Here is a 12,715-nt window from a genome sequence, read left to right as displayed (position 1 = left end):
AAAAGGAATCGTACACAGCATGAGGTATCTGTATCATTTCCTCACAGCCTTTACACCTCGTTTGTGGTACTCTATTCTAAATAGTTGGGTTATTCGGAACCAAAAGTAGAGAATTTCGTTTTTTTTTTGCCATACAATTACAGCCTGTGTGTAGAGCCTGACTGTTTTTTTACTATTAGACTTTGAATAATTGATAATTGACTGTAATTTTCTATCCTGTGTAAATGCTGAAAGTCTTCGCATGTGAACAGTTCCAATATAATCTTTAAATACTCAATTCCGATCCGGGGTAGACAAAAAATCTTCTGAAATTCAATCGATTTTTAAAATAAATTTCGAAACTTTTACTGACCGCTTACAAACACTCTCTATGCTCGATCTATCGACGTAAATATTTTTTAATAATATGACATATATCTAAACTGTTCTTTTCTTGCAAAGAAAATCCGACTGTTTCTAAAAATTTCGAACGAAAGAATAAAACTTATTAAATAACGTAAAATCGAAGATAGTAAAGAAAATATATACCCTTATGTTTTTACTATCTTTGACCTTCGAGTTATTTAATTTGTAAACCAAATTTATGTAAAAATGGTTTGAAATTAGAGTATAACAGTCGGGTTCCTTTGGTGATTTTTTATGGCCCAAACGACGCAAGTCCCATCCTGTGAGGTGGTCTATGTAAGAAGAGCCATTTTACAATGGAAAAACTGTTCTATGCTCGATCTATCGACGTAAATATTTTTTAATAATATGACATATATCTAAACTGTTCTTTTCTTGCAAAGAAAATCCGACTGTTCTAAAAATTTCGAACGAAAGAATAAAACTTATTAAATAGCGTAAAATCGAAGATAGTAAAGAAAATATATACCCTTATGTTTCTACTATCTTTGACCTTCGAGTTATTTAATTTGTAAACCAAATTTATGTAAAAATGGTTTAAAATTAGAGTATAACAGTCGGGTTCCTTTAGTGATTTTTTATGGCCCAAACGACATAAGTCCCATCCTGTGAGGTGGTCTATGTAAGAAGAGCCATTTTACAATGGAAAAACTGCACTATCTTTGACCTTCGAGTTATTTAATTTGTAAACCAAATTTATGTAAAAATGGTTTAAAATTAGAGTATAACAGTCGGGTTCCTTTGGTGATTTTTTATGGCCCAAACAACATAAGTCCCATCCTGTGAGGTGGTCTATGTAAGAAGAGCCATTTTACAATGGAAAAACTGTACTGGCGCTTCTTCCATAGATTTCCTCCATGTTGATTCATTTTAAATTTTAGCTCTGTGTCTTGATCTCATGAAAACTTGTTTTCTATTTTAAACAAAGTTTATTTCTTTTTATTTTTGATTGTATTGTTTTGACGAGACATCTTCCTTGGTTTGCTGAAATCTAAATATTTTCTAGTAAAAATAAATAAATAAAAAATCTAATTGATTTCTCTCTAGTGTGTTATCCTAGAGTGGCAAAGGTCCAGGTCCAGAAAATTTAGGACATTTTCCTGAGCAAAAAAAAAAATAATAATAGAAAGTAAAAATATATATACCCTCATGAAATCTGAGATAACATAAAATAATTCATGCGATAACATAAAATAATAATAACTAAAAAAAAAAAAAAAAAATCTAATTAATTAATGTGTTATCCTAGAGTGACAAAGGTCCAGAAAATTTAGGACATTTTCCTAAGCAAAAAAAAAAGAAAAAAAAAACGCAAAATATACCCTCATGAAATCTGAGATAACGAAAAATAATTCATGCGATAACATAAAATAATAACTACGCAAAGTTTGCAGTAACATAAGGTAATGATTACTTTTAAATCGAACGGGACCGAACCCTCGCCCTCCTGTTTACCAGACGAGCGTCCTGACCACTACACCACCTTCGTCAAATTGATTTAACTTTCAGCAGTCCAAAGTAAGATGTCTTGTGTATGTAATAATGTAAACTAATATATTTTCATAATATTTATGAATCGTGTCCACCCCTGGTAGTTGTGATGAAAGAGTTCTGGCTCCCACTCCCCCCTAGTAATACCAGGGCCGGACATAGTCTAGGTGTATGTATAAAAGAGCCCCCTCTGTATAAAATTTTTGTCATGTATCCCCCCCTGTTGTTTTCTTATACATAAATACTTGAAGGATGATTTTTTTTTTTTTTATATAGGAGACCTGTTATTATTTATTTGAATCTTTCTTTTTTGTTTTTGTATATTTTCATTTTTTCTCCCCCCGCCTTGTGACTTGTGAATTTTCCATTTGAAACAGTAAAATATTTTTATTTTCACCGCTCTTGGTTCGACATTTAAGAAGAGATATTTGAATATTTGATTTTTAATAAGAGATATTTGAATTTAATTTAATAAGAGATATTTGAATTATTTGATGCTTAATTTCTTACTTTTGAGAGACACCATGTTCCTTTGTTTTTTTCTTCATCGAGAGATAAGTTTTTCTTTTTCGATTACTTTTTTTACAATTTTTATTTTACTGACACCCTTGATACAGCTTTTTACCTTGTTTGACAGTGAAGACTCGGATTTCTATGGACATGTCTTGCACTTCATCGATGTTCTATCAATGACTATTTTCTTTTGAGTAATTTCATTTTGCCTCATGAGTTCCGTGTCTATTTGTCTATCATTTTACTGACACCCTTGATACAGCTTTTTACCTTGTTTGACAGTGAAGACTCGGATTTCTATGGACATGTCTTGCACTTCATCGATGTTTTATCAATGACTATTTTCTCTTGAGTAATTTCATTTTGCCTCATGAGTTCCGTGTCTATCTGTCTATCAATTGATCTATCTATCAGAAAATGTACATTTATCATCATTTGAACACCTATGTATCTTATTTATCACAGATCAGAATATTTCCATTCCATTTTGTGTGAAAAAGCGGGACAGTGATAGTGTCCATGGAAATTAGTCTTGAAGAAAACCAAAAACCTCCTCGATTTTTTTTCTTTTTTTTTTTTCAAAGCATCTTTCTCGATGTTTTTTCCCCCCATCCCATTTTCGTTGTTATTTTTCATTTGCACACCCAGGTGTGTTGTCTAGATCAATTTGTACATAGGAGGGCGTAAGCAGAGATAGGAAGTGGAGAGTGTTTCATTTTCTATTTTAACTATACTGTCTTCCTTCTCTCTTCGATTTTCGGGACGATAAGACCATAGCAGTTACAGTTCCCTCTGTCAAACCTCTTTAAAATAATAATAACAGTTTTAGGTTGTCGAAATATTGAGCTCTTCACAACACACCATACAACTGGCTAGGTGATTTCATTCGTTTCGATTAAGTGGGGAAATGTCAGTTTTAGTTCATTCATAAAGTAGAAGTATCCAGAAGTATCCATTTGAGATTATTTTCAAAAGTTCCAGTAAAGTACAAAGTGTTTAGCAAGAGATCAAAGGGGTAAGTTAAAGTTAACTCATCATGTTTGAAATCTTTCAGATTTTAGGTTTCAATTCCAATGGAACCTATTTAGAAAAAGTCCCTTTAAATTTCTCCGAAAAAAAAAACACACACACACACCTCGTCCTAAGTTGGTTTATAAACCTGATACCTAATCCCCCTTCCCCTCTATCCCATTGTTCACAGACAAGTCAGACGAGGATTCCTCAGGGCGACGAGGTCGACGCAGGAAGAACAATGCGAGCACCCCCGCCACTAGCCGAATGGGCGGCGTAGTCACACGGCGTACCCGCTTCTCCAACCCGGTGACTAGCCCTGCTCCCGCTACTAGCGAAACGAAACCTAGTCCGCCCGCGGAGGAGGTCAAACCCGCGCCAGCCCCGGAGAGGAAGTGCCTCAGCGGCGATGAGGTGAAGAGTTCCGATGTGTACGAGTTTAAAGATGATTCGGACGAAGATGAGGCTGCCACGCGACCTCTGCTTTCCATCAAGAGCCCGCATGATGCGAAGAGCCCGCATGACACCAAGGTGCATGACGTGAAGAGCCCGCGTGACATGCGGAGCCCGCATGAGAGTAAATCTCCACGCCCGCATGACACGAAACACGACGCAAAGAGTCCCGCAGAACATAAACCGGACACGAAGTCGCCTGAAACAAAGGGAACGCCCAAACCAGCCTCGGAAAAAACATCTCACGAGACAAAAGCAAGCCAAGATGCGAAGCCCCACGAGCTGAAATCTCCCGACAAGAGTTCGCCGGACGTCAAGTCAGAGAAGAGTGACGCTGTTGCTATGGTTACCGCGCCGGTGTCGGTTGCCATGGAGACACCCTCCCCTCCGCCCCCGGCCAGTCCTTCCCCTCTGAGTAATACATGTTCAGCATCCACACGCAAGTCCAGACGACTACAGGTAAGAGAAAACTATATTTTTACTTTCTATTACCTTTACGTATAGGGAACCTATACAAGGTAATGAGAAAGTATTGCAATCGGTCCAAATTTTTTCAAGTATTTTACACATCATAAGTAACCACTCCGGTCTAAGACGTTCGAAATGAAAAACATCAAACATCCATTTATTTCGTCCAGAAAATCAAAACTGAAAAGTTGAAACCTCACTTTACCCCACACAAGGCCGGAACATACATTCACCGCACCGAGCAGTCAACCTAGATCGCATCGTGAGAACTTCTGCTTGTTCTTTAAAAGCAGATAGAACTATTTGAAAACTGCCAGCTAGGCTGGTTAGGGTCAGCTGTTCTCCTCCCTGTTTATAGTCCCACAGCTCGACACTAGTCAACTCTCTGTTTAACGTCGTGGTAATTAAGTTCTACGGGTAATTCAACCAGTTTAATATCTCTAATGAATGTATTGTCTTATTCCGTTCCCCCCTCAGGAGAAGGATGTGTGTCGGAACACAGTGGACGATACGATAGACGAGGTAATCCGCACGGCACGCACGTCAGGCAGCACCATACATGCCGTACCTAGACGTACCACACGCTCTCAGCTACATGCGTCTAGCGTGCCGTCTGTAACCGCTACGGAACTCACCCGCAAGTCCCCGCGTCGCAAGGCCAATGCCACCGCACCGGCTGGACGAGGCAAAGACAGTAGTCCCGTGTCATCTAGGTTAAGAGATAACTATATTTTTCCAAGTATTTTACACATCATAAGTAACCACTCCGGTCTAAGACGTTCGAAATGAAAAACATCCATTTCGACCAGAAAATCAAAACTGAAAAGTGGAAACCCCACACAAGTGTGTCCGGAACATACATTCACCGCACCGAGCTTTTTTTCTGCCATACACTCGGACTGGGATGATGGTCTCTAGCCATGTTTAATTGACTCGTTCTAAACCGCAGTCAACCTAGATCGCATCGTGAGAACTTCTGCTTGTTCTTTAAAAGCAGATAGAACTCTTTGAAAACTGCCAGCTAGCTAGGCTGGTTAGGGTCAGCTGTTCTCCTCCCTGTTTATAGTCCCACAGCTCGACACTAGTCAACTCTCTGTTTAACGTCGTGTTGATTGAGTTCTACAGGTAATTCAACCAGTTTAATATCTCTAATGCTAATGAATGTGTTGTCTTACTCTGTTCCCCCCTCAGGAGAAGGACGTGTGTCGGAACACAGTGGACGATACGATCGACGAGGTAATCCGCACGGCACGCACGTCAGGCAGCACCATACATGCCGTACCTAGACGTACCACACGCTCTCAGCTACATGCGTCTAGCGTGCCGTCTGTGACCGCTACGGAACTCACCCGCAAGTCCCCGCGTCGCAAGGCCAATGCCACCGCACCGGCTGGACGAGGCAAAGACACTAGTCCCGTGTCATCTAGGTAAGAACTTTGATTAACCTATATTAAAATTTTGTAATTATTGTAATTTTTATTTGACATTTAAAGTGCATATATTTTTTTTTTCTTTGATTAACTTATATTGTAATTTTGTAATTGTAATTTTATTTGACATTTTAAGTGCACATATTCTTTTTTTCATATCGAATAATTAAATATAAACACTCATCTCTTTTTTTCCTGCCTCGGTGGTGTATAGGGTAAAGACACTCGCCTGGTAAACAGGAGGGCGTGGGTTTACTCCCAGCCGAGGTATGGAATTTTGTCCTCAATATAATATGAGGATTTGACCACAAAAATAGTAGCCTACTGCTGAAGTAAAGGGACTTTTCAGTCCTACAGTATAAATAAGCACTATTAATTGGGGGCTATTCCATACATACCTTGAGCGAAAGTTTTTAATTTCAGCAAAAAATATTCTCATAGGAATGATTTAGTTTAGCCTTTTTTGTTCTGGTCAATTCATGAACTATTGTGACCCAATCGTGAATACTCGACTGTGTCCACTGGAGTTAAGTGAACAACCCCCCATCCCATTTTCGTTGTTATTTTTCATTTGCACACCCAGGTGTGTTGTCTAGATCAATTTGTACATAGGAGGGCGTAAGCAGATAGGAAGTGGAGAGTGTTTCATTTTCTAGTTTAACTATATCTCCGGCCTTTGTTTCCTCAGGCAGGTGTTAGAGATGACAATCGTGACCGTAGATACTAGATAGGCATTTTTTCTTCGTTTTTTTAGTTTGTACAAAAACACGTAGAATCTTTGTACAAAGTTGGAAGTGTATAAACAGCAGCATATTCATCAGCTAATTTCACTAAAGTGATGGGCGTAAATCGATATTTTTCCGACTTTTTTTTTTTTTCACAATTTTATTTGAAATGGTCAGAACATTTGATTATGATTTGACCATTTCATTTTGTATCAATGAAGTAACCAGAAAATCGATGTCCCCTTTATTTTTTTATTATTTTTCCCCCCAGACTAATATGTCACTAGTTACTACTACAAAGTTACAAGCCCGTACTCTTAAACATATTCTTGTTTTTTCAACACACAAAGTGTAAAATATTAATATTTACTCGTTATCTAAGCTAAAATACTCGTAATTATTCAATGTAAAACCTTATCTCTTATGTCCATGGTTTAGATATCTAAAAACCTCTATTTCTTGTTTAGATTTTACGCCCAGTGTATAGGAACTTCTGAAAAGATTTTTTTCCGTTTTGTTGTTCGGAAAAAAATCGTGTCGTGTGTAGTGAAACACTCATTTAAATTACATTGTCTACAGGACATTCGGGAAAAAATCGGATGAAACTCACGACAAATTCCTTTATACACTGCGGTCATAGAATATCTTCCACACAAGTACAAATTATATGGTTATTATAATATGCTATAGGCTATACTTTAAGTTATTATCTATCTATCGTTCATTAATAACAGAACAAGGGTATAGGGTAAGTGTACCATTTATTCGCCCACCTAAAAAACGTACCATTTATTGGCCCACCTGCCCACATTTATTTTTCTAATTTTTGTTTTTATGACTACAATTTTTGAATAGCACTGGTTCGATAGCAGTCTTTAAGCCCTTTCTTTTGATGAAATTGGATCTTGAAAAAGTTCGTCCAGTTCAGACTTATGTGGCGTATGGTACAGGTGGGCCAATAAATGGTACGTTTTTTAGGTGGGCGAATAAATGGTACACTTACCCTATTTGGGTAATGCGCTGCATCACAGTTTTCCTTTGATATTGAAACGGGTCGATGTACGAAGCCTCTCCACCAATTTCGATCATTGTATCTCTGCTCCCTCTCGATGTTCCAATTTCCTTGTTTTCTTTGAACATCAGCTCTGATGACATCACTATATCGGTATCTCGGTCTTCCTCTTGGTCTCATACCTTCCATTCTCATTCACACCTTGTTTTCTTTGAACATCAGCTCTGATGACATCACTATATCGGTATCTCGGTCTTCCTCTTGGTCTCATACCTTCCATTCTCATTCTCATGAGTAATACTCATTGAGTATCCTAGTAAGTACTTTAATTAAGAAAGCACTTGTTTATTTTATTTACATCCAAGGGGACGGAAATGTTTGGTCGGAAAATTTCCGCACCGTACGGTATTCAATCCCAGCACATTCGGGTTGAGAATTGGTACCCTTAACCACTGGATCATAGAGATGGGCCATCATTACAGGAGATTTTACAGTTAGAGTCGTGAGTCCGGGGGAGAGTAGCTGTGAACCCAAGGATGTCGAGTCGGCGCAGACCCGCAAGGAAATTACCGAGGATATTAAAGGTGATTATCCTTATGTTTAAATACATTATTCTCTTCTACTAAAATTTTGTTTAGCCAAAACCAGTTGGCCTCAAAGCGATCACTCTAAAGCTGATTGAGAGACCGACGCCAAACGCCGACCCTATCTGAACATGGGAAAAGGCGAAAGAGAAGAAGATTCTCTTTTTTCTCTCTCCCCAGAATTGGTACTTGCTGGCAAAGTCGTCATCACCTCCCCTGCACAGCCTCCTGGCAAGATGCATGTGGTGGCATCACCACAGCCACAGCCTACCCTGGCCAAGTTCACCACAGTGTCTGTGCCGTTCCAACCACAGCCGACCCTTGCCAAGTTCGTGACAGTGTCCACGCCCATGCATCAGCCTACCGCTGCTAAGATTACATCAGTAGCGTCAGGACAGTCATCACCTCCCCTGCACAGCCTCCTGGCAAGATGCATGTGGTGGCATCACCACAGCCACAGCCTACCCTGGCCAAGTTCACCACAGTATCTGTGCCGTTCCAACCACAGCCGGCCCTTGCCAAGTTCGTGACAGTGTCCACGGCCATGCATCAGCCTACCGCTGCTAAGATTACATCAGTAGCGTCAGGACAGCCACAGCCCATCACCAAGTTCGCTACCATATCTACCACGCCTGGGCTACCACCGGGACACATGCTAAGCAAGATACCGGCACAGAGTAACCTGGCTAAGATAACAACCATGTCCATGCCTGTACAACCCCAACCCACGCTGGCTAAGTTCACAACGGTGACCACCCCTGTGCTGGTCAGGACAGCCACAGCCCATCACCAAGTTCGCTACCATATCTACCACGCCTGGGCTACCACCGGGACACATGCTAAGCAAGATACCGGCACAGAGTAACCTGGCTAAGATAACAACCATGTCCATGCCTGTACAACCCCAACCCACGCTGGCTAAGTTCACAACGGTGACCACCCCTGTGCTATCGCAAGGCAATATGAGCAAGACACCACAACCCCAGCCCGTACCTATCAATCCGAAGGCACATTTGCTCAACAGAACCAAAGTGCAGGCCCCTATGACACCCAAGGCACATATCCTGCAGTCCATAGCAAATGTAAGTATCCCACATCTGCTCAACAGAACCAAAGTGCAGGCCCCTATGACACCCAAGGCACATATCCTGCAGTCCATAGCAAATGTAAGTATCCTAGTAAGTACTTTAATTAAGAAAGCACTTGTTTATTTTATTTACATCCAAGGGGACGGAAATGTTTGGTCGGAACGGTATTCAATCCCAGCACATTCGGGTTGAGAATTGGTACCCTTAACCACTGGATCATAGAGATGGGCCATCACTACAGGAGATTCACAGTTAGAGTTAGAGGTTGTGTTTAGTCAAGGTTGTTAATCCGGTTAGCCTATCTGGGAGACTTTAAACAAGGAAGACAGGTACCAGCCTGACATTTCCCTTGCTAAAGAAATAGCGAAGGTTGCCCATACAATTTTGTCTAAACCTGGAAAAAGGCGCGTCTGAACCCGGAAAACTAACGATTATTGTTCGATTCCAGGGTCCTACATCACTAGAAGCACCCGTATCTCTCAAGCCAGGTGGTAGCTCATCCCCTGGTGTACATGCTGTACCACGTCCTATTCCTATGGACATAGATGCGCCCAGACCTGTCCCCTACGAGGCCTCCTCAATGGTAAGCGATGTGATATTCTCTATTCACCTCCCATATAAGTGTACAGAGTTTCATATAGGGGTATTTTTGCTTCCTCTTCTTTCGCTTTCACCATCATTGTAAGCTTTGCGCAGCTTGATTTTTTTCAAGTATTTTTCTAGTACCTACCTACCTACCTATTTAGGTATGTGAGGATTTTTTTTTTAAGAAGGTTTTTTCTACATAAGAAAAGGATAAGTTTAGTACAATCTTTAGATGTGTGTTATATCTTCGCTTACACGATTGCTGTACCACGTCCTATTCCTATGGACATAGATGCGCCCAGACCTGTCCCCTACGAGGCCTCCTCAATGGTAAGCGATGTGATATTCTCTCTTCACCTCCCATATAAGTGTACAGAGTTTCATATATAGGGGTATTTTTGCTTCCTCTTCTTTCGCTTTCACCATCATTGTAAGCTTTGCGCAGCTTGATTTTTTTCAAGTATTTTTCTAGTACCTACCTACCTACCTATTTAGGTATGTGAGGATTTTTTTTTTTCTAAGAAGGTTTTTTCTACATAAGAAAAGGATAAGTTTAGTACAATCTTTAGATGTGTGTTATCTCTTCGCTTACACTATTGCATGAATACTTAATAGGTATGTATATGTATGTACATGAGGTCACTGACCTCCTTCACACTTACATTAATATCCTATTATTTAATTTTTAGCTCTAATGAGTGTGATGGTTCACTCTTTCTCTTAAATTTTGGGCTTAATAGTGCCTTTGCCTTTAGGGACTCCATCTAAGTGAGTTCTACAACGCCAATTCAAAATTTTCATTTTGATTAGCAAGGGGAGCTTTCCGCCCTGCCAAGACACGATTGCATGAATACTTAATAGGTATGTACATGAGGTCACTGACCTCCTTTACACTTACATTAATATCCTATTATTTAATTTTTTTTAATGAGTGTGATGGTTCACTTTTTTTTCTCTTAAATTTTGGGCTTAATAGTGCCTTTGCCTTTAGGGACTCCATCCTTCATTTCTACACGATGAGGTTTCTCAGAGTATCTACTGGGTATTTCTAAAGCGAAGTTTTTGGTAATGTTATTTATTTCCCAATCAGTTTTGGCCTGTTTAATTATGTAGAAGCAGGGAAAAAAGTTGTTCATTCCTAAAACTAAGTTTTAAGCTTCTGCTTAAAATAAATCGGTTCGTATTTAAATAGGGGATCTTTTGTCTGATTGATCTAATTTAAATATAAATTGAAACTAGCCAAGAGTGATCCATACATGTTTGACTCGAGAGTCAAACTTACGAGTAGTAACAACTATTTGATGGTGTGATATCAATAGTCGTACTCGTACTTTGTTGTCAAAATAAGCGGAATAAAATTATATAATCCTTTCACATCATTACGATCTTTGGTTGGGTGGCTTGTTTGACATTTGGCAAACATGTTAAACACGGTAAGAACATTTGGTCCTTAAATTTTGGCCTTGATCATGCCTTTAGGGGACCCCATCTTTGTTTGAAATTTGGAAAACATGTTAAATACCTTGAGAACATTTGGTCTTTAAATTTTGGGCTTAATAGTGCCTTTGCCTTTGGGGACTCCATCTAAGTCTACAACGCCAAGTCAAAATTTTCATTTTGATAAGCAAGGGGAGCTTTCCGCCCCGCCAAGTCAAAATTAGTAAGATATTCTGATAGTAAAGTACGACTATAATGTATTTTGTTGATTTTTGACTCAAAGCATGACGTGTGTCGCTTTCTATTTTATTTATCGCTGCATAGCATGGTGGTGGTGGGGGGCACAACACTGGTCAGTGGCGATCTGAGGTGTTCCAAGTAAGTCATAATATTGGGGGTATAATGGCTGCTGAAACCCTCCAAGATAATATTAGGGTTAAGCAAAAAAAAAAACTGGGAAGGTTCGCTGAAAATTTTATAATGAAAGGGGACACGGTTAGTCCAGTGGTAACGCGCGCTTGCTTGCCATGCAGAAGGTCCCGGGTTCGAATCCCACCATCGACGAAAAAATTGCACTCGTTTTTTGATTGCAAATATTTCAACGGGTTACTTTCTGTTGGCCCAGCACCTAAATAGGAGGAGGTATTATGTCTTTTCTCGCCCATCTGATTTGTTTTCTGTCATGACATTACTTACTTACTTTCAGAGTCCTCTTCATTCTCATCATATCTGGTACCTCCAGTCCCTTGCATTGGAGAAGGTTTAATATTAGGGTTAAGCAAAAAAAAAAAAAAAACTGGGAAGGTTCGCTGAAAATTTTATAATGAAAAGGGACACGGCTAGTCCAGTGGTAACGCGCGCTTGCTTGCCATGCAGAAGGTCCCGGGTTCGAATCACCCATCGACGAAAAAATTGCACTCGTTTTTTGATTGCAAATATTTCAACGGGTTACTTTCTGTTGACCCAGCCCCTAAATGGGAGGTATTATGTCTTTTCTGTCATGACATTACTTACTTACTTTCCGAGTCCTCTTCTTTCTCATCATATCTGGTACCTCCAGTCCCTTGCATTGGAGAAGGTTTTCTCGTGACACTAATTTCTTCTTTATTCTTACAGGCGGAAGTTATTCCCAGTTATCAGCACGCAGCCCCGGGGTCTCACTACGTCCATCACCCGACACAACTCAGCATGTATCACCATTACCTGAGGGACCTGGCACAAGGTGGCTATCACATCACACCAGGCGGCAAGGATAAGGAAGACTCGGGCACTGTGGTTGTTGCCGGCGCCCCCACCAGTGTTGTCAGTTCACCTCACGAGCGCGCCACGGACTCACCGCAAGTGGCAACACTGTACGCGCACGGCTCGCGGCTTCTGTTCTACGAGACGCCGCCGCCCGGGTTCCGCGCGCCGCGCCACCTCACCACCCCGCCGCATGCGTCACCCGACACGCCGCTCAGCACGGACACGCTATACTCCGTGCTGGAACGCCGCTATCCGGTCATGTGGCCGG

General features: G+C 40.4%; 1 protein-coding gene across 1 annotated transcript in view; it reads left to right on the top strand.

The window, feature by feature from the left end:
• Positions 1–12,715, top strand: part of LOC113467164 (protein split ends-like) — a gene marked incomplete at its 5' end in the record, with an annotated part of 35,251 nt that overhangs the window by 18,990 nt on the left and 3,546 nt on the right. Inside the window, 10 exon segments of the mRNA XM_026823207.1 lie at positions 3,611–4,332; positions 4,819–5,054; positions 5,151–5,208; positions 5,533–5,768; positions 6,460–6,487; positions 7,972–8,092; positions 8,273–8,480; positions 8,859–9,174; positions 9,629–9,763; positions 12,319–12,646. Coding sequence (XP_026679008.1) covers positions 3,611–4,332; positions 4,819–5,054; positions 5,151–5,208; positions 5,533–5,768; positions 6,460–6,487; positions 7,972–8,092; positions 8,273–8,480; positions 8,859–9,174; positions 9,629–9,763; positions 12,319–12,646 — 2,388 coding nt within the window.

This window comes from Diaphorina citri, unplaced genomic scaffold (genome assembly GCF_000475195.1).
Source record: "Diaphorina citri unplaced genomic scaffold, Diaci psyllid genome assembly version 1.1 scaffold2, whole genome shotgun sequence".
Classification (NCBI taxonomy): Eukaryota; Metazoa; Arthropoda; class Insecta; order Hemiptera; family Psyllidae; genus Diaphorina; species Diaphorina citri.
This window is presented reverse-complemented; position numbering and strand designations above follow the sequence as displayed.